Source organism: Leopardus geoffroyi, chromosome C1 (genome assembly GCF_018350155.1).
Source record: "Leopardus geoffroyi isolate Oge1 chromosome C1, O.geoffroyi_Oge1_pat1.0, whole genome shotgun sequence".
NCBI lineage: Eukaryota > Metazoa > Chordata > Mammalia > Carnivora > Felidae > Leopardus > Leopardus geoffroyi.
The window spans coordinates 212589444-212611842 of record NC_059328.1 but is presented as its reverse complement, the minus strand read 5'-3'; the positions used below and the strand labels follow the sequence as shown (position 1 = coordinate 212611842).

General features: G+C 44.5%; 1 protein-coding gene across 43 annotated transcripts in view; it reads left to right on the top strand.

The window, feature by feature from the left end:
• TRIP12 (thyroid hormone receptor interactor 12) overlaps window positions 1-4418 on the top strand; it is a 139894-nt gene extending 135476 nt beyond the window's left edge. For all 43 annotated transcript variants that reach the window (XM_045481596.1, XM_045481618.1, XM_045481588.1 and 40 more), the window contains 4 exons: window positions 632-745; window positions 2400-2494; window positions 3023-3126; window positions 3875-4418. In XM_045481596.1, coding sequence (XP_045337552.1) covers window positions 632-745; window positions 2400-2494; window positions 3023-3126; window positions 3875-4071 — 510 coding nt within the window. In that variant the 3' untranslated portion in view covers window positions 4072-4418. The remainder of the gene's footprint in view (window positions 1-631; window positions 746-2399; window positions 2495-3022; window positions 3127-3874) is intronic.
• Window positions 4419-22399: the final 17981 nt, after the last annotated feature.

Sequence of the window (22399 nt, the reverse complement as noted above, 5' to 3'; positions counted from 1 at the left end):
TTTATCTGAGTATGTCCTGTATTTCTTGAACCCATTGGGTTGGCTGGAGTCATTGATGACTAGATATCATTGAACCAGTAACAGATGCTTTCTGTTCCTTTTCAATTTCACGTGACTGCATTTCCAGAGTTTGCCTTTTTCTAAGTGAAGGTCCATTTCAGAAGCATTGGTTCTAAGAACTTAATCGGGATTTGGATAGAAAAATTTCACATTAAAAATTCAGAACACTTAACAGTTGGTTATTATGCATCTTGACACATTATCTTTAATTCTTAATAACATTTTATCCTCTTGAGAAACTTTCATCTGCTTCTCATCTAGTAAGGTACCGTTCTGTGCCACAGGGTTTTATGTAAATGAATTTTTAAAACACACTAAACATAAATGCTCATCGTAATTGTTTTTACATTTTCTTGCTGGCCAGGCCCCGAGTTAGAAGTTGACCTGAGAGATCTCTTATGTGGTTTTCTGAGAGATGTTTTAGAGACTTAGTTTGTGTGGGGTTTTTTGTTGTTGTTGTTGCTGTTGTTAAAGTGATCAGGATGGATGTTTCACTGTACTTTGCCATGTATTGGGTAGGAAAGAGATAGGAAATCTTGTCACGGTTTTTAAAAGACCTTTCTTTTTACAGCTGGTTATATTCTGGGCACTAAATGAAGGCGTTTCTAGGCAATTCGATTCCTTCAGAGATGGATTTGAATCTGTCTTCCCACTCAGTCATCTCCAGTACTTCTACCCGGAAGAAGTGAGTAGCTTGTGTCTGAAGAAATTGCCCATTGCTCACTGTGTGCCTGTAGCAATCGTAGCACGCTGTCTCTGTGCCATCTGGCTGAAGAGGATTGCAAACGAGAGAACTGGGGGGCGAGGTGGGTTTGTGAGCCGAGGGGTGGATGTTGGTAAAGGTAGAAGATCATTTCTGAGCAAAGAAGAGTATCAAATACTAAGTGTAATATGATGTAATATAAATATAACATTTTATATTGTATAAATATTAAATATAGTTGAAGTATTGGAGTGGGGTCTGTGTGTGAGATTGGGTGAGCCCAGCCTCGTCGTCAGTCACCTGACCCTGGATGCGGGCCAGTGGAGAATGGGATGCGCGTCTTTGCGGTCGCTGAGGAGAGTGCACTTTTTTTTTTTTAACCTAAACTTCCTGGATTGGGTGAGACACTGTTTTATGATTGGAGTCCATTCTTGGAGTTAAGGAAGTGTTGCAAGTACCCTTAAGAGTGGGGAAAAATGAGTGTGCAGTTTTCCAGCCATCTTAAGTGCAACAAGAATCTGGAACACTGCTCTTGAGTGGGGAGATGGCACAGAAAGGGTCTGCGAGGTGTGGGGTTTCTCCAGTTTGGGATCCTTTTTGTTTAGTATTTGAATGATAACTTTACACGTATACTACTGGCTGAATCCGGATACCTTTGAATGACTTCGACGTAGCATTTCAATCTCAGTTACGATTTTTATGTCCACTCTGATTTGCTGCTTGCGGGAGCATGTGGTGTAGCTGACACTTTGAGGCACTAAGTGTCACCTGGAATTGAAAGCGGCAAGGGTTGCTCCCGGAATTGAATTCTGGTCCTTCCTGCTTCACCGTATGACCTTGTCTAGGCTGTTGTGTCTGATCCGACTGCCTCGTCCATAAAATCGGGATAACCTCTGTCTTACTGAACAGGACACATAGAGTACCTGCCAGTGAGTGACGCGTAGTAGGTACTAAATTTTCTCAAAGCACGTAGTCCTTCTGCAGGTGGGCAGGTCACCAGAGAAAAGATGGCTTAATGTGAAACTGGTGTTAGATTTTCCAAGGGGACGCAAGCACTTCTTGCTTTCTCCTGTTCCCCCTGGAACGGCTTGCCTGGTCCCCGTGCAGCCCCAGCCGACCATCTGGCAGCCATCTGCCTCTGTACAAAGTGAGGAAGCTGCCCGTTGGCTGGGCCTCAGTTCAGCTTTCTCCCACTTCTCTCTCCAGCTCACTAGTCTGTGTCTTGGCTTCTGGCATTTCTAGAAAACAGGATTTATGAAATCTCCCTGGCGAGATGTAGGTTATGGAGTTAAAGCCTGTAAAGACACGAGAGGCGTTAGGAAAGCTTAAACAAAGGTTTGTCTCAGGTATGTTTTGTTTGCGATTAAAGTCTTCTCGAGAAGCCAGTCCCTGCAGATGGGCAGGGTGCCTTTAAAGGCACCAGAAGAGGAGGCTGGGTCTGTAACTGTAGTAGAAGAGCACATTGTCGAAAAAAGAGGTCCCTGCGCAGAACTTTCGGTATTGAAAATGATACTTTGATTTGGTGCACGGTAGTCCTGTGTTATATTGGCATCTGCAAAACAGCATGTCCTGTGAGTTTTCACTGAGTTATGCAGCCGTGTCCTTAGTAATTTGTTTCTGTTGGGTGACCACGCAGCTGGACCAGCTCCTGTGCGGCAGTAAAGCAGACACTTGGGATGCAAAGACACTGATGGAGTGCTGCAGGCCGGACCACGGTTACACTCACGACAGGTGAGTACCCGGATCTGCTGGACTTTCGTTTGAGGGTCAAGAATTTGGTGGTGTGTGCGTGCATGCGTGTGTAAACGTACGTTATGAACAACAACAGGGGGGTGCCGTTTTTAAATTTGTCTGCCTATTTTAAAGGAGGCTTTCTGATACTTTGGCCTCATTTCTATCAAGACCTTAGGACTCAAAGATTTCTTTTTCGGGTATTTCTGTGTAAGTGAACAGGGAGGAGGAAAGAGAGGAGGATACAGGTCAAACCCGTTACCCGTTTTTGTTGGCGGTAAAATGGAAATATCCGTACACTCCCGACAAGTCTTGTTTGTTACAACAGTAATCATTCCCTTTGAATTCCAGCTGTGACAACAGAAAACTACGTTGGTTTCCGAATGCGTCCTAATGCGAATTCGTAGGTAGTCGTATTGAAATTTGGTAGTCTGCAGCTGGCTGTGAGAGTCTGCGGTGCGGTGCGGTGTGATTGAAAGGTGCACAGTCCCGTGCTGAAATGATTTTGCTGACTTGTTTCTGTTGTAGTCGTGCCGTGAAGTTCCTGTTCGAGATTCTCAGTAGTTTTGATAACGAGCAGCAGAGGTTATTTCTCCAGTTCGTGACCGGTAGCCCGAGACTGCCTGTTGGAGGTGGGTGTGCCCTAGGCGCCTGGCCACCGCCGTTCTGTGGTGGTGGGGTTGGGGGGGGGGGGGGCGGAGGGAGGGAGGGAGAGAGAGAGGGAGAGACAGACAGAGACTTCGGTACCACCAGCAGGATATTCTGCATTTGACCCAACAGTGCCTTTTCGTTACTCTAGTATCCTAACGTTTCTTGAGTTTTCCATTGGCTTTGTGATATGTGAGAGCTCTCGGCCGGCAGGGAGATTCATAGGGATCATCTTAAACACACTGAAGTAGGATTGTTAATGAACACGTAATGCTACTTTTCTAGGTGAAATTCAGATCCTCCGGCCAGCTGTACATTATAGACTCTTGGATGAGAATGCATTGTAAAGTCTACTTTTCTAGGAGTGAGTCAGTCCTAATAGGAGTCAAATTGGTACTCAGTTTTAAAAGCCAAAAAGCAGAAGGAGCTGTTGGCCTCCATATTCTACAGTGGTTTTTTCCAGTAAATAAAGCAGATGTTGGGGTCCATACACTAAACGTACATCACGTGTGTAGATGTAATTGCCCAGCAAGAAGGAACACCTTGCGTGTGTGGTAACACCGTACAGCCAAGCAGCGTGACGTTTCCTGATGGTAGCAGCACAGAAAGGCTACATTTGTGATTCCAGACGGATTCTTCTTGTGGCTAAAAATATCTGGCTCGGAGTTAGCTGTGTGCGGCCTGTTAACTTACTAACTTCCCTTGGTCTTTCTTCCTTCCCCTTCTGCTCAGGCTTCCGGAGTTTGAATCCACCTTTGACAATTGTCCGGAAGACATTCGAATCGACAGAAAACCCGGATGACTTCCTGCCCTCCGTAATGACTTGTGTGAACTATCTTAAGTTGCCGGACTACTCGAGCATTGAGATCATGCGTGAGAAACTGTTGATCGCGGCCAGAGAAGGACAGCAGTCGTTCCATCTTTCCTGATCACAGCGAGAAATGCGGTGTCTGCCTGTTACAGCAAAAGAAAAAAAAAATCATGATTTCTTTTCTAAATGTATCACCTGAGTCAAGGAAACATGTTACGCCTTCTTGTTGTAGGAAAAATGGCTTGCAGATTATACAAGAGACACTTGGTTGATATTCATTAATGGCCCCATGGACTTAAAGTGATCAGGCCCTAAAACGTTGTTGTGATGAGGTTTCTTTAGCAAGTTCTTGTTTAAATTATCATTTATTTGATGAGTGAAGTTTTTAACTTGCTTTGCTGTGTGAAATTTAAAAAAAAGGGATGTTTTTCAGGCTGAAACAATAAATGTCGCTGTGCAGTTTAATTCTGGGCTGTGTGTGTCCATCTAGCTAAGTCTGCAGTTTTGTTTCCTCCAAAGACCACTCTTGTACATAAGTACAGACACGAAAGCTCACGTGTGTTTGACAAATCCAGTTCGGTAGGTTAGCTCTGTGTGCATCTCACTTCCCTCTCATTTCCCTCCCCGGTTCATGTATTGTCCGCGGTCCACACGGTTTTTTTTTGTGTGCGACACTCACGGTTGTCACATCTTCATTAGCCATGGGTTCCCGTTGTTCCGTGTTCTCTCTCAAATTAAGATATAATTTTAAAATTCATTGAACTGAAATATATCGTCAGTGTGATTCAGCCTTTGTAGCTCGGTAGACCTTTCTCATAGCTTAGTTTTAATATAGCTGTAGGGTATGGCTGGCCTTTGCCCAGTGACCCGGTAGGACTGTTTACACGGTGATTCTGGCAACCACAGCAGCTTCTGGAAGGGAGGCCAGGAAAGCCCGCTCACTCTTGTGTAGCTTGAAAAGTCTACAGCTTGGGCTGGCCGGTATTTTCTTACTCCACGACCAGAGCATTTTGAGTTGATGTAACGTTTTCAACAAAATTAGCAGTTTTCGTTCCCCATTGGAGTCCAAGAATGCTTTTTCTCCCTTGTCCTTGTTTCAAGTTTTTGTTTGTGGTCGTCTTTTTTCCTCTCTCCCCTTCCCCTCCTCCCAGGGCTAACTTGGGACAAACAGTTCAGCCTTTGTCTCGGCACCGATACAAGCACCTGTAAGCAAAGCTCTGTCCAGTTGTTTCATGTGCTGATTTCTCAAATCTGCAATAATCCGTCAGGTTAATGTTTTTACCTGAAAATAAATAAAGTTTGCTTCACCTTTTCGGTTATAGTTCTGTGCTGTATGCATAACTCTCCATTGTGTAGCCGTATTTCAGTGCAAGCAAATCGTCCCATCTCCATGATTCACATCATGGCTGATACCACTAGGGAGAGAATTTGTGACTGCAACTTGAAGAACATAAAATCTGGCAGGAAAATGGGAGGAGTTTCCTTCCTTCCTAAGGTTCATAATTAAGCCTGTTGCATAAATTTGAGAGGATTTCCATAATGTATCTTTTTGAAAATGAGAGATGAGCTAATTTTTTTTTATTGAACTTTGAGAAATCAATTCTCTTTTGTTCTACAGACTGTTCCAAAGTCTGATTTAATTGGTATAGAAGCCCCTTTGTTTCCCATCCCTCCCTCCACCGAAAAGAAAGTTCGTAGCTTGCTTTTCTTTAGATTATTTTGTCATTTTACACTTACATGGCCTTGTTGGGAGCACCTCCCCCCCCAGCTTTCACAGTGAACTTGGGCAGTGACCCCCCACTGAGGGTGACAGAGCTCAGGGGGTGTCTTTCCCTGGTTCTTGCAGGGGCTCTGACCAGGGAGCGGCTTTACCATGAAGTCCGAGAAGGGGAGTTGTTGTGTTTCTGCGGTTCTGACATTGACAGCATAGGAGCCGAGCAGTTTAATCAGGTGAAATTTGTGTTCAAGAATGAGCCACTTGGTTTTAAAACTGTTCTGATACCTTTTTACCAACTAAGCACAAGGATTTTTGTGTGAACATAGCATTTCCTCATTTTTTAAAGGGTTCATTGTTAAATTTTAGACATGTATAAACAAAGCAATGTTTCATACCCAAATATCTGTATTTGATGTTTTATCCAGATCTCTTGTGGCCCTGGCAGATTTGGCCTCGTTGATTTCAGCATCAACCAGTACATTTGATGGTTTTGACTCAAACTCTGAAGGTTGATGGTTTCAAAGTCGGTAGTTAACCTGTTTGAATGCTTTTTACTGTTTAGCTTACTCCTTAATGTGTGGGACCCTTTGTTAATTAGGGGCAGGAAGACTCTTCCCATTTTAAAGCAACCTCTCTTTGCAGAGACCTTAATCCTGCATCGTAGGGAAGAAAGTGTATATTTCATTTGCTTGTTACTCCGGTTTTGCCTTAAATTTATTTGCTTAGTAATCCTACCAACAAGCACTGATTTCTAACTATGCTTTATACACATAGACAGTTGGGTACAGACAGATTTTACTGCCCTTTAATTTTTGCTGAGACGGAGTCAGAGGTTAGTCACAGCTAATACCGACTATGTCGTGGTGTCATTTACAGTTACTGATCTGATCTGCCTTTTTTATTCTTTTGTATATGAGAACACCTTTTTTTTTTTTAACTATTTCACAATAAGGAAGGAAGGAAGAGGTAATTAAATGTAATTCCCTCTTCCCAGCCCCTCCAAAAAGTTAATTGTGAGTTCTAGGTAGTCTAATCAGGAACAGACACAGAGAGAGTTCTAGATGCCTTAGCCGAACCCAGCAGAGAACTTTCACACAGCTAGTCACTGTAAGGGTACAGATTTCTCTCTTCCTGTGATTCAGCTCTGGTTCCTGCATTTGTAGTGACAGAGAAGTTTCTTTGACCTCAGCATTCTGTTAAGAAGGTAGTATCCCTAAAGCCCCTGTCTCCTGCATTTGGCGGTTCTCGTGAGTTGGGGACGTGACATGACAAGGGGTGGAGCACCTGACTGACCAGTCACTTCCTGGTCCAGAGTTCCTTCCCGGGGGCATCCTGTGCAGAAAGACCGGAAGACCCAGGGAGAGGCCCCAGCGTCTGCATCCCAGAAGTTAGATGCAACCCTTGATTTAACACAGTAAGGATTATCGCCAGCAAATAAATTGTAAGTTTGTCTTCCCTCTGGTTGGTTCATCAGCTGTGGAGGCTATGCTCCCGATTCCTGTCTGTGCTTACGAACTCAGGGAACGGGGACGTCCCTGACACTTCAGGGAAGTGTGTGTAACTGAGAAAGGAGGCTTCCAGGGCCAAGGCATAAGCGTGCATTCACAAACCGGATCCTTACACAGGGTTCTGGGTGCCCTTGTTCCTTCTCCATTAGCAAAGATTTACTTCCTTTACTTCGGCTTTGGTTGTTGGACCCATTTTATTTTCCCTCCTGTAATGAGAACGTTCGTTGTTTGAAAATGTCATGCTCTGTATTTCTAATTCTCGGAAATGCCTCTGTACGAGTCTTCGGTTTGACGTTGCAGTAGTTGGGCACACCCAGTAGAAGGATGACCTAGTGACGGATCACTGAAATGCTTCCTCTGTTACCTCAAAAGAAAAAAAAAAATTCCAGACAAAAGATAGCATTTATATTTCTAGAAAACGGAGGATTGGCTGTTTTCCAAGAACTTCAGGCTAATGCAAGCAAAGTTCTTAACTCTGAAGACTTGTTCTGCATAAAGGAGACATTCTTTACTAATGGAAGAGGTGGTTTTATTTTTACAACAAGCCTACTCATATTACCAAACCTATAACCAATTGCTGATCTCCTGTGTAAAGCATTTTTTTTCTCTTACCTGAAACAGTGATTTATATGAACTGTTGGAATAATGGAACCTCAAACTACAGATGTGTATGTAAAATTGCATAAATGCACTGACTGACTTCTCCCTGAATATATTTTTAATAAACAGCATTATCCTACATGGTCAGTTTTATTAACTCTTCTGCACAACTAGAGGGCTCTTCTGAAAGCTGTGTGCTTGTTTGGGTGATTTTTGGAAAGCTCTCTGTGGCGGTAACACAGTAATCTTAGCCTTCTTTGGAGGCAGGTAGTGGAGAGAGTTCTAAGACAAATCTGCTCTGATATGACTCTAATGCTTGGTTGCTGGGGGTGAGGATTAACACTTGTAAGATATTCCTATGCAGCAGGGACGTGGTGCCTTTGGGATCAAGAGATGTGACCCTGTGCACGACCTCCCGGTTGGACCACTGAGAAGTCACTGTTGGCTTTCGTGACGGGCCGCCCTGCCCTTGACAAATGTCCGGATCCGTCTGTTTCACTGAAACCAAAAAATAGAATCGACTGAGGATTGCAAAGGAGATGGAAATACTGTGGAAGGGTGATGGCTGAAGTTGAGGGTGGGAGTGGATTGTTGCTGTTTTCAAAAGAATGAGTGAGTGAAATCCATACGTAATATGGACGATAGACAACACACACACGCACATTCTTACATATCGTGTTGATCTACCTGCCTAAGGACAAAACCACATTTTTCCCTCGATGAATCTTGGTCTGTAAAATGACTTCAAATCCTAGGTGAAAGGTGCTATTAGGTATAAGCCTATCAACGAGACTGGCACGGAGGTAAAGTTGGTGACAAATGCTGAGCTGTCTGTATGACCAGTTCTGGCGGGGGGGGGGGGGGGGCAGGGGCGGCAGGGGCAGGTGTCTAGTAACTTCACAATTTTAGTCGATGGAACTGCATGAATCAGTGTTGGTGTGTTAACGGGTTAAATAGAAGTTTTGAGTCTTGATGGCAATTGTTGGGCCAGTATTCCAGTAGAAAGACCCAGTATGCCTTCAGACCCGCTTGGGACCAGTGCTTTGGGGTGGGGGGTGGGGTGGACATTTCATTGCCATTCTCACCACCATTCCTTCTTGTCCTCAGCCAGGCTGGTGACCTTCCTGCCGTCTGCTGTGTGTTCCCGCCTCTCCCACATGCTCTGCGGAGCACTGAAGGCTGGAGCCTGAAGAGGTGCTGTTCTGCCTATGTGGGGGGCTTCAGGGATGCAGCTCCCAGAATCCCCAAATGCATACTTGGTCCCCAAGAATTCGCCTCACGACTGACGGCAACCTTGATAGGCACGTAAGGTGTTTGTATCTCAAATACCCTGGGGTGGCTTCAAGGCCCAGGCACCCCCCGGGTGATTGTGTTCTCCCCAGGAGTTCTGTTTCTGGAGTGGGTTCTAGTACTCTCTGGCTTACTCTCCTACATCGAAACATTCCTCAGGACGTTATATTAAGAAGTTTTATTTTATCGGGGCGCCAGGGTGGCTCACGTCATGATCACCGTTCGTGAGTTCGAGCCCGGCGTGGGGCTCTGTGCTGACAGCTCGGAGCCTGGAGCCTGCTTTGAATTCTGTGTGTGTGTGTCTCTCTCTCTGCCCTTCCACCCTCATGCTCTGTCTCTCTCAAAAATAAGCATTAAAAAAGAAAAGTTTCATTTTATGAAAAAATTCGTACTAAGGAATATACATGGGCCGACAACAGTCGAGATTGCTAAAGGGACGGGGCAGTGTTTATAGTGTTTAATGTCCCGTGGAGAGTTGCCACAAGAAGCGGTTGTTTGAAATGACTGTCTAAAATAAACAGTGATAAAGAGAAAGCCCCATGCACTCCATCTGGTGTCCACTTAAAATGCGAAGGAATTTGGGCCTTTGTGAAAACTATTTCCTCCAGCCAGGCCCCGGTTCCCGAAGCGCATCCTGACTCCACTTTGCGGAACAGAACTTACAGCTCTTAGAATCGAGGCACGGCCCCTGGCCGCACGCTAGCTTGCACAGAGCCGTGTAGAGGGCTTGGTGAGAACCATGCTGGGGACCAGGAGGAGTCCCGACCCGCCTCCAAGGGAGAGTCGCGATCCCTCACCTCATGCCCCGGTCTCAGCGGTGGCCAAAGCAGTTCAGTCGTCTAAGGTCATGTTGTAATGTTAGTATTGTCACAGTCTTGGGTACGATTCTTTGAATTGTCTTCCAGTGCTTCTCAAGGAGGGCATCGTGGGCATGTGGGTTGACAACTGTCCCTGCGGGAGGGGCTGTTGCGAAGCACTCGGCCTCCCTGGCTCCTGCTCAAAATGTCAGTAGCTGTCATCATGACAGGTCAGAATGCCCTTGAACCCTTGGAGAGATCCCAAATATCAGGATGTTGTCCTTCCAGCTGAGAAACAGTGACCGCGTGTGGCAGCTTTGAGGAAGCATTCAGATATTCAGCTGATAATTCTGGTAAATAAATCAAAATGTTTCGTGACTTACGAGGAGGCGTAAGGTAGGGATAAGAAGAGGAAAATGTGAAACCTAACAGAAGACCATGGGGGAAGGGAAGGGGAAAAAATAGTTTTAAACAGAGGGAGGCAAACATAAGAGACTCTTGAATACAGAGAACAAACTGAGGGTTGATGGCGGGGGGGTCCTCGGGGGGAGAGGGGAAAATGGGTGATGGGCATTGAGGACGGCACCTGTTGGGATGAGCACTGGGTGTTGTATGTAAGCGATGAATCACAGCAGTCTATCCCCAGACCCAACAGCATGCTGTATACACTGTATGTTAGCCAACTTGACAATGAATTATATTTTTTAAAAAAGAGGGAAACAATTACTTATTTAGTCAGAAAAGCCACAATTCTGTGCTCCCCCTTCCTCCTTCCGTGCATTGGGAGGACATCATCTTTAAGGTTCTGACACCTGACTTATGTGAGAACTTCCACACCATTAGAAAGAGGATTTCCTCTTTTTTTTTCTTTCCAATGACCACCAACCTTAAGAGAACTTTAAATTCAGAAACTGTCGTTACATTTGTCCCTTTTGCAAATTAAAAACAACCTTAACTAGATTCATCTAGAAAAGTTCAGTAGTGCTAACCGATGTTAGAGGATGATAAGTAAATACCCAAGCCAGTGTTTTCAACTTTCTGGAACTACTTTCTCAAAACGAATTGGTCTCTTTGCATTGTAGGCTAATGGGGTGGGCAAAACAGTCTTTCTTTCCTCCATGGACAATTTAGTGCTGTAATAGATTCGTTTGCCCCCCATTGTTCTGATGCATAATATTCCAGATGGATGGAGGGAATATGAAACCCATGTCCTCCCAAAGCATTAAATGGTGTTTCGACAAATAGAAGTAAAAACTTGGGATTTTTGTGGTCTTTCCAGCGTGCCATTTTTCTTGCCCATCTCACGGTACCACATGGGGATGGGTGGAAGTGTGATGGGGAACCCCTTCAGTCATCAGTCCATTTGACATCCGTCCCAAAGTCAATGAATTTAAAGAGAGAGGCTTTTTTGAAAAAACACTGTTTTCTCTTTACAGGGAGATTTTCACTAGGCTCTCACGGTCAATTAGCAGCGTGATGTGTTCGCGCTCCCATTTTTCCATCTGTAGGAGATGCCACCCCTCCGGTCTTCCCCCCTCTGGTGCCTGGCATGACGCCTGGCATGCACATAGTCATGGAAGAAATGAGGAGTTCTATATTTGTGGTCCTTCCTCTTTGCCAGTCAGGTTGTCTATGGATGCTGTGCTCTGACTTCAAGGACTTGAAGGTCCAAGTAGAAAGCAAAATGGAACCGAAACGTTATATATATATATGTGTGTGTGTATATATATATACGTATATATACGTATATATACGTATATATACGTATATATATATATGTGTGTATATATATATATATATATATATATATATATATATAGTCAATTGCTGAACTATGTGGGTCTGTAAAAATTCGCCAGTTGTATTTTTATGGTAAATAGTTCACTTGGGCCTGGAGAGACCAAACAAAATCAGAGGTTGCTCAGGAAGGAAACTTAGATTTGTGACCAAGTAGCGTGAGCTAGGAATGATTAGGAATATCAGTTAGTGAAAAAAAAAAAAGAGAAAAAAAAAGCTCTGTTATAGCAAAACTAATGAATGACAAAGGATCTTAATGTTTCTTTCTCTCAGCATAATAGATATATTACAGGGGAAGACAAAAGTCCATTTGGGAAACAAAACTTTGTTTTTTTTTTTAATTTTTTTTTTTTCAACGTTTATTTATTTTTGGGACAGAGAGAGACAGAGCATGAACGGGGGAGGGGCAGAGAGAGAGGGAGACACAGAATTGGAAACAGGCTCCAGGCTCTGAGCCATCAGCCCAGAGCCTGACGCGGGGCTCGAACTCCCGGACCGCGAGATCGTGACCTGGCTGAAGTCGGCCGCTTAACCGACTGCGCCACCCAGGCGCCCCAAAACTTTGTTTTTTAATCAGTCGGAAGATAGCAAGTAGAGAGTTGTAATATATTTCTTAGTACCGGCAGTCCAGGAGAGAGGGAAAGTCAACACAGCGCCTTTTATGATTGCCGATACATTTACAGGGGCTGGTTCTGACTTCCGTAATCGTGTTTTCTCGATGATGAAGTGTTTTGTAAACTTGAAGTTGCCGTTTGCTTAAATTCAGAATTTTGTAAATACTGGCAAAATACTGTGGAATCTCAGTGTGGAATCTGTTCCCGCATTTATAAAACTTGTTACGAAGATTTCTGTTTAACTGCCACGGTATTGTAGATTGATGTCTGGGCTCTGAATTTTGGGAGTTTGGCTTCTCTTTTGAATTTGACTTTGGATAAGTCCCGTAACCTTCACTGAATATTTTCTAATCTGTGAAATGGGAGCAGATGAAATGAACTCTAAATTCCCTTCCGCTCTCAACTCCTAAGCTCCTAACATCTGTCACAGTCCGTGGCCTATCTTTTTCACATCAACGCAGTTGATTTAAGAGTGTACATAGGTCGTCTTCCAAGTGAGTTGAACAAAATTACATAACTATTTCCTATATACTTTCAACTGGCCAAAAGAGAAGCGCAGGGTCTATTTTGGAAATACTCTGAACCTGCATTTGGTCATGTAGCCAGGTACTAAAATGCGTGAGGGAATAAATATTTTGATCCTATGCCTTGGTCATTTAAATCCATCTTAGTGTTTAGTCCTAGTGGGTTTTTGGTGGGTTGGTTCAGTTACCATTAGTCAAGTTAGGAAGTGAGATCAGGTGGGACTGGGGTGTTTATAGCTGTTGCCATTGGTGTAGATTCTTGGAGTTGGGAGGGTCGTTAGAACAGCAAGCCCACCTTCTGTCTGAACAATGATTGTGTTGCTCCACCTCGGTCAAGATTACATACTTCTTTTTTTATTATTTTTATTTTTTATTTATTTATTTATTTTTAATTTTTTAACATTTATTTATTTTTGAGACAGGGAGAGACAGCATGAACAGGGGAGGGTCAGAGAGAGAGGGAGACACAGAATCTGAAACAGGAGCCAGGCTCTGAGCTGTCAGCACAGAGCCTGACGTGGGGCTCGAACTCACGGACGGCGAGATCATGACCTGAGCCGAAGTCGGACGCTTAACCGACTGAGCCACCCAGGTGCCCCTCAAGATCACATACTTATGCCAGAAATAGGGTGAGATTTATAACACTTCAGGTATGGTTTTTCAAACCCTCTTCATTTCCAGTTGAGATTAAAGCTCATGGAAATTGTGGCAAGGGAGGCAGACAAAACGCTGGTGACTAAGACCCCCATCCCAAAGGAAGGGGTACAAGGGCTCTCTCAATGCCCAAAGGGACAGGATATAATGCAGAAATATTAAAGTAAGGTTCTGCCCTCCCACTCCATCCCTGCTTTCTGATTCCTGTTCCTTCCCTGGCCATTCAGCACTAGCAGGAGCTTTTACGTGCACTGAGTTTTGAGTAGGAAGGCCGCGCAGAAAGTCAAGAAAATTGCTGGCTTTTAGATTTCTAAGTAGAACATCTCTCATGGATAGCGGTCTTATAATTACAGCTTCTCGCCCCTCACCCCTCCAACAAAACAAAACAGGCTTTTTGGCAATGTGTGTGTGTGCACACGTAGATGTCTGGTTTTTTTCTGTTCTGTTCTTTTTTGAATGCCAAGAGCTTGGCTTTTATGTATCAGTGGCCAAGCCTCCGTGATTTAGAGCAAACAAACACTTTATACAAGTAAGTCCTTGCAGGTTTATAGGCATGGTTTTCCTGCCACAACAAAAGGGAGTAAAAGTTGGACCAGCTGGCAAACTAGGGAGAAAGAGCAGGAAATGATGAGGATTAAATTATGATGGGTCCCCAAGAAGCCACCTAGCACCCACAGCCCAAACTGAGTCCCCGACAGGGGAGGAGACAACGGGCTGGTCAGTGTTGCTGGGTCTGGTACTAGAATCACGTTCCTCCAGCACCGGCTTGTCAGCTTTCCATGGAAACCACAGAAAAGTCCTCTGAATGTATTTTTTCACTCCGCCAGGACAAAGCAAAACGCAATGAGTTCAACTTCATTCAGTATTCCGCTGGGCAGACGAGTTGCTCTTCATGAGTGAGGAAGGCAGCTGCAGAGGTGAGTTTTGCTTCTGGGTCTCACACTCCCCGCCTTGAACACAACAACTGGTTTTGTCAACTAAGTTTGCGAGAACACTTTACATCTGTAATTTCCTCCTCATGCCTGCTCCGTGGGCTGCCAGTCAACGTTCTCCCTATTTTTCAACACTGAGCGAGAGTTGAAGGCATTTACTGTAGTTTCCAACAGACCTTGAACCCTGCAGGAGCAGGTTAGAAAAGGGATCAAGGGCCCAGCCTGGTTTTTCTCCCCCATGACCAAACTTGGCTGGAGCCCCAGTGCTACTTCAAAGAAAATAATTTAAAAATTTTTGTTCTTGTTTCGTTGTTTGCTTTGTCATAATACAGAAAGGGGTGGCTGTAGAAAACACAAAAAGCAAAAAGGAAACGAAAGAAAAAAAGTCGATTCCCCAAATGCAGCAGCTAGAGATGGCCTTTGTGTAAAAAGAATTATTGAAATGGAGTGCAGAGGGTATCCCAGGGGGTAGGGGTAATTGTTCTTTTGTGAAGCTTTTCTTTCGGTTACAAGTATATGCGTGTGTATAATTAGTTATAGCATCAAATGTATTTCTGACTGGCTTGCGGTAAAAAAAATTTCTTTCGATCGTCTTTGGTTTTTTTTGTTTTTTTTTTTTTCAACGTTTATTTATTTTTGGGACAGAAAGAGACAGAGCATGAACGGGGGAGGGGCAGAGAGAGAGGGAGACACAGAATCGGAAACAGGCTCCAGGCTCTGAGCCATCAGCCCAGAGCCCGACGCGGGGCTCGAACTCACGGACCGCGAGATCGTGACCTGGCTGAAGTCGGACGCTTAACCGACTGCGCCACCCAGGCGCCCCTCTTTCGATCGTCTTTGGAATCAATTTTTTTAATTCTATTTTCTATATATACTTAAAAAAATAAAAATGTAGACGTATAGTTGGTATTGTTTTATGAACTAGAGGGTATTATGCTAAGGGAAACGAAGTCAGAGAAAGACAGATATCGTATGATTACACTCATTTGGGGAATTTGAGAAACTCAACAGATGAACATAGCGGAAGGGAAGGAAAAATAAGAAACAGAGAGGGAGGCAAACCATAAGAGTCTCTTAAATACAGAGAACACACTGAGGGTTGCTGGGTGGGGGTAGTTGGGGGAAGGGTGAGGAGGGGCAAAAGGGAGATGGGTATTAAGGAGGACACTTCCGGCATGAGCACCGGGGGGTTGTACCTAAGCAGTGAATCACTGGGTCCTACTCCTGGGGCCAACACTACACTGTATGTTAACTAACTTGAATTTAAATTTTTTCCTTTAATGTTTATTTATTTTTGAGAGAGAGAGACACACAGAGCACAAGCAGGGGAGGGGCAGAGAGAGAGGGAGACACAGAATCCAAAGCAGGCTCCAGGCTCCGAGCTATCAGCACAGAACCCGATGTGGGGCTCGAACTTCGCTACAAGCTGTGAGATCATGACCTGAGGTGAAGTCAGACACTCAAGCGACTGAGCCACCCAGGCGCCCCTTAACTAACTTGAATATAAATATAAACAATAACAAATAAAAAATAATAAACAAACACATTAAATAAATAATAAATAAATAAATAAATAGATAAATAAAAAACAAAACAAAACAAAACAAAACCCCTCCAAAAACTGTAAAAAAAAAAAATTACTGTAGCAACATTGAAGAGGACAGGCAGGCAGCGACATGTGGACATGCGTGGCGAAGCCATTTACACCTTGAACTGGACGATTACGTTTCCAAATCACCCGGTGGCAAAATGGAAATGGAGAGTGGGGATTCCGAATAGATCTGTGGGCCAGTCTGGAACAGTTTAATGCGCTGGAATTGCTCTCACGGCGGTGACTCGGGCCCCTCCGTGGGAGGACAGTTGCTAGAGGTCGCAGAAGTCCCTCGTTAATAATTTCCTCTTCTGCAAATGGGAAGATAACTAGTCCCCACATCACAAGGTTTTTTTCGTTTAAAATAATACAGAGGTGCCTGGGTGGCTTGGCCAGTTGAGCGTCTGACTTCGGCTCAGGTCGGGATCTCAGGGTTCATGGGTTTGAGCCCCGCCTCCGGATCTGTGCTCACAGCTGAGCCTGGAGCCTGCCTCCGATTCTGTGTCTCCCTCTCTCTCTGCTCCTCCCCTACTCACGCTCTGTTTCTCTCTCTCAAAAATAAATAAACATAAAAAAAAAAAAAAAGGGCTGATGCTAGCCTGCCTACTTAAAAAAAAAATACATGTAAGGGGTAGTACTTACTGGCTGACACCACCAATCTATGGCATTAAATAGTCTCCTGTAAACTAGTTTAATATTACATCTTATGACGGTATCTCGGTTTATTTAACACACTGCCTATTGTTGGTCATTTAGTTTATTCAGTTTTTCAGTATTGTCATGTTGTAAACCCACAGATGAATTACTTTGTGCCTACTACCGCACATTTCCTTAATCATTTCCTTACAAAAGGGATTGTTGGGCGAATGGATATGGGGGACGTTGGTTTTTGTTGCTTTGGGGATTATTTTGTTTGTCTTCATACCTGGTCCCAATTTTCTTTCAAGAACAATCCACCCTCCCTTTCAGTCCACGTGGTTTTCCAGTCCAGCTCTAAGTGCGAGCACGTGACCAAGCGCATCAGAATAGCGCGTCCCCTGGGTCACCGGGATTGGCTCCGGCGTGTGCCTGCGAGCGGGGACAGACCAATCACAGGCAAGGAACTCGATACCCTGCTTTTCTTACAACTGCTCGGCGAGAGAAGCTCTCTCGGAGCTGGCCCTGTGGCCAGTAGGGTACAAACCTTGAGATGCCAGGGCCCTCTGGCCGCCACGTGAGAAGTGCAGGGAATCACACCAGACGGGAGGAAGCAGGACTGAGAAATGGAAAGAAAACAGGTCGCGGTGAAATCGATTGCCCGGATCCTGCTGTGCGCGAGGTCTAGCGGCCTCTCCACTGGGGGCAGCTGTGGATTCTGTTTCTCGTTTTACCGAGGGTTCTGATCGAGAAGAGAGTCTGGCGTCGTAAGGTTTTGGCTCGGGTTTGCCACGCCGCCTTCGGCACAGGATCGTGTGATGGCCATCCTAGCAGGGCGTGTGTGAGCGCCTTTTCATGCACGCTCTCCGGGACCGGCTGGCATTAACACCAACGAAACAAAACCTTTCCCGTTGGCGTCTTCAGTTGTCATTCACAGAAGGCAGAGTTTTTCTAAAGTTTCTGGGCTGTTTATATTTTTTCTTCTGCTTTCTTTCGTTTTTCTATTCTTCAGGAAAGCAAAGTCTAAATGGAAATTTCTGCCTCAATAGAGACAGAGGCCCTGAGCTGTCACATTATGTTTCCGTTGTAATTCTTACATTAAATTCGAGGAGCAAAATTAAAAGGACCGGCCTGCACTTAATTTTATGACTGTCTCCTATTGGTATAAGGGAGGAAAATTGTTTCTCTTAAAAAAAGAGTCAAGGGGGGCGCCTGGGTGGCTCAGTCGGTTGAGTGTCCGACTTCGGCTCAGGTCATGATCTCACAGTTCGTGGGTTCGAGCCCTGCGTCTGGCTCTGTGCTGACAGCTCAGAGCCCGGAGCCTGCTTCCCATTCTGTGTCTCCCTCTCTCTCTGCCCCTCCCCCAGTCACACTCTGTCTCTCTCTCCTTCAAAAGTGAATAAACATTAAAAAAAATTTAAAAAAAAAGTCAAGGGACTCAAAAATGTATGAAAGTTACTGTACATGAAATTAGCAGGGAAAATTAGGGAAAGAGAAGGTGTCCAATTGAATGAAGCGAAGTATTGCCCTATCGATGATGATAAAATCCTATCAAGTTTGTCTCCCCAAACTTACAAATAATTATAGCCTCTAACTGAAGACGGATGCGCATGTAGCTTTGGGCTTGTGCTAATATTATATTTTCACAGCAGAGACACGGGAACAGGAGACAGCAGACCTTAGAGCCAGAGGGGTTTTAGTGAATAGTCGATCCCATTTCTTTCTAAATACGGACTTAAGGCATGTTAGTTACTCTTCCAGAGCCTCAGTTGTCTCCTCTGTAGAATGGGGTGGTAATAGGGCCCCTCTCTTAAGGTTGCAAGGATTAAAAGAGAGAACATTCAGCAAATGTTGCTATTCTTTTCAAATACTATTTGCATAAATCATCTTTCTCCATCTTGAGCTTTCGTTTTAATACCTGTTTTTATCCAAGGTCACGGCTAGTTAGTGATATGTACACCCACCTTTATGAATGTGAAAAATAATATGACAAATATAATTACATCCTCTTGCATTTTAACAATGGGAAGAGATTCTGGCCAAGCAGCGTGTTCCGTTCCTTTCCTTTCCTTTCCTTTCCTTTCCTTTCCTTTCCTTTCCTTTCCTTTCCTTTCCTTTCCTGTCCCGTCCTTTCCTTCCTTCCTTCCTTCCTTCCTTCCTTCCTTCCTTCCTTCCTTCCTTCCTTCCTTCCTTCCTTCCTTTCTTTCTTTCTTTCTTTCTTTCTTCTTTCTTTCTTTCTTTCTTTCTTTCTTTCTTTCTTTCTTTCTTTCTTTCCTTTCAGCACCAAACCCACAGCATTATTCTATTTTATTTTTTATTATTTTTTAAAAATATAATTTATTGTCACATTGGCTAACATATAGTGTATAAAGTGTGCTCTTGGTTTTTGGGGTAGATTCCTGTGGTTCATCGCTTCCATACAACACCCAGTGCTCATCCCAACAAGTGCCCCCCTCCATGCCCACCACCTGTTTTCCCCTCTCCCCCAGCCCCCCGTCCACCCTCAGTTTGTTTTCTGTATTTAAGAGTCTCTTACGGTTTGCCTCCCAACCTCTCTGTTTGTAACTATTTTCCCCCTTCCCCTCCCCTATGGTCTTCTGTTAAGTTTCTCAAGATCCACATATGCGTGAAAACATATGATATCTGTCCTTCTCTGCCTGACTTATTTCACTCAGCATAAGACCTTCCAGTTCCACCCATGTTGCTGCAAATGGCATGATTTCATTCTCTGTCATTGCTGAGTAGTATTTCCTTGTATGTATATACCGCATCTTTAACCATCTTTGTCAGTTGATGGACATTTAGGCTCTTTCCATACTTTGGCTATTGTTGAAAGCGCTCAAGCTCCTTGTTTCGATGCAGTGGACAGTATTTCTCGATGAAGAGAAGAGTTAACTGGTAAAGAAAGGATGCAACTCATTTATTGGGGCAACTTCTACTTACAACTCAAAATATCTGCTGAAGGTGGGTTTCTGCCTAATTCTTAATTTTCTTTCATTTTATAAACATTAGATCTCCTACGAAAAAGGATTGTGTCGCACTTTACTGTCTGCAGTGACCATAGTTAATTATGATTACCTGAGCGCCTTCCACATACCTGGTTCGGTCCTAAACTCAATGCTGTCTGGGATTTAAACCCAGACCTTACTTCAGGGAGGAGAACTTGAGCCACGAGACCACACAGCCACCTGCCCCAGTCAGTGATGAGGTCGGGGAACGCGGATGGTCCTGAGGCACACTTTGCAGAGCACTTGGCTGGTGGCATTTGGTTATAACACACACCTGTGAGGTTGACTTTTTTATTCCTGTTTCACAAATGAGGAGACCCAGGTTTGAAGACCGAAATGATTGGTCGACGTCCCCGAGCTAGGAAGAGGCATTGGACAGCCTGAGGCAAAAAAGCAGCTGTGTGTGTGCATGCACATACGTGTGTAAGAGAGCAATCCAGAGAAAATAAATCAGTTCAGAGCCACAGAAAACAGAGTAGCAGGCCTTTGTACCTAAGCCAAGTTCACCTTCAGAGCCATGAAGCCTTTCCGTTATTTGGCTCAAAACAAAACAAAACACTTGGCATCATCTAAGTTAGAAAATGAACGCTTTTTCCTACAAAAAACCAAAAACGAAAACAAACAAACAAAAAAAACAATGAGAAAAGGAAACTCCTGTTTCCAGCTTAAAGAGAAAAACCAGAGGGCAGGGCCACGTGCCCAGGTCCTTCCTGCGGGTCTGCACGGAATGGAAGCAGTGGGCTTCTGGCCTTGTCACCTGCCACTGCCAGGGTGGGGGGTGGGGGGTGGGGGGCGGGCGGGTCCAGGCAGCAGCCCCTGCAAGTGAGAGGAGGCTGTCACCTGTGATCCTCCTGCGGTCAAAAGGACATTGAACTCTCGGGTTGGGAAGAGATATCAATGTCACTGCCTGTGGGAGGTGCTTAATATTTTAGGAGCATATTTAAACATTCAGAGGCGTTTCTTTTCTCGGTGCAGGTGACAAAATGTGCTGTGAATCACTCGCAGCTTAAAAAATGCACTCATTCCGTTCAAGTGTTTGGTGACCTTTCCAGGTTGTGGTTGGTGTTATGGGCGGACTGGGTCTCATTCCCCTGTTGAGAGACGTCAAGTTTGAATACATGTGTTGTGTTTTCACAGAGACTTGTTTTATCCTGTTTTCTCTGCTCTTGAAATATTTCTATTGCCTAGTAGGATGGCAAGTGTCTCAGCGTTGGCCCATTTTATTATATATTTTAATTTTTATTTGAGAGAGACAGTGGGGTGAGGGGCAGAGGAAGAGAGCGACTTAAGCACGCTCTATGCTCAGTCCAATGGACTCTATGCAGAGTCCAATGTGGGGCTCGAGCCATGACCCTGGGACCGTGACCTGAGCCGTAATCAAGAGTCAGATGCTCAGCCGACCGAGCCACCCAGGCACCCCAGCGCTGGCCCATTAAAAAAAAAAAGTTTATTTTTGAGGGGAGGAGGGGCAGAGTGAGAGGGGGACAGAGGATCCCAAGCAGGCTCCGTGCTGACAGCAGAGAGCCTGATGCAGGGCTCGAACTCACAAACCATGAGATCATGAGCTGAGCCTAAGTTGCACGCTTAACCGACTGAGCCACCCAGACGCCCCTGTTGGCCCATTTTAATTGTTAAATGGATGCAGAAGTGTGTGGAACAGACATCTATTGGTAACTCTCTCTGAATCCTACCTACCAGTCAGAGCAAGTGAAGTTCTCAGCAATCATCTGGTCCAGCTTTCTCCTGTTTCAGATGAAAAAAAAAAAAAGGTCAAGAAAGGTCCGGAAACTTGATCATGTAGACAAGCTGAAGACAGGCCCAGACTGAGCCTAGAGAGCTGTGGCTCCAGGGGCATTAGAGCTGTCCCCCGCCCCTCCCACCCAACGTGACATGTTTCCCCATGTCCTCAACCAGGACCCTGTTCTTCACTCCTTGACCCCTCCTGCTTTCCGTTCCATTCGTTAAGAGCTCTAATTATTAGGGGCGCCCAGGGGGCTCAGTCGTTTAAGCATCCAAATTTGGCTCAGGTCATTTTCTCAGGGTTTGTGAGTTCAAACCCCACATCAGGCTCTCGCTGTCAGCACAGAGCCTGCCTTGGATCCTCTGTCCCCTCTCTCTCTGCCCTTTGCCTGCTTGCTCTCTCTCTCTCTCTCTCTCTCTCTCTCTCTCAGAAATAAACATTAAAATTTTCTCTTTTAATAAAAGCTCTAATTATTAAAAGATTTTTCCAATTCTTTTTGCTGGAGAGGCATTTTATATTTATTTCCATAGCTGGTTTTTTGAACCCAGTGACAAAAACATTTAATAGAAGTCTTTGTTCTTTATTTATATTTTCTTTGGACAAAATGGATGGTTTATAGTAAATGAGTCTTTCTCTCTGCTCTCCCATTTTTTCCTGGGTTTATTACTGGTAATTTCACAGAAATCTCTCTTAAGATAATATCCAAGGGAATACCAAACATTGCTTGCTTATCTAAACAGCTTTCAATTACTGTTGAGACTAAATTCAAACAAAAGGAGGAAGATGTTTGTAGGTAGAAAAACTCACCTTGATAGGAAATTGGAATCTCCCTCTTTTTTTCCTGGTGATTTTTATCCCAGTCCAGTCTTTCAAGATCATTCTAGATAACATGTCATCCCCTTTTCCATGAGGTAGCCCTTAACATATATAGAGTAGACTCTCATTGCTTCTGATTTCCCCATCCTGATGCTTTTCTTCTCACAGAGGCACCTCGCACGTTTCCTGACATTCCCAGCGACTTCCCACACTGTCCCTGG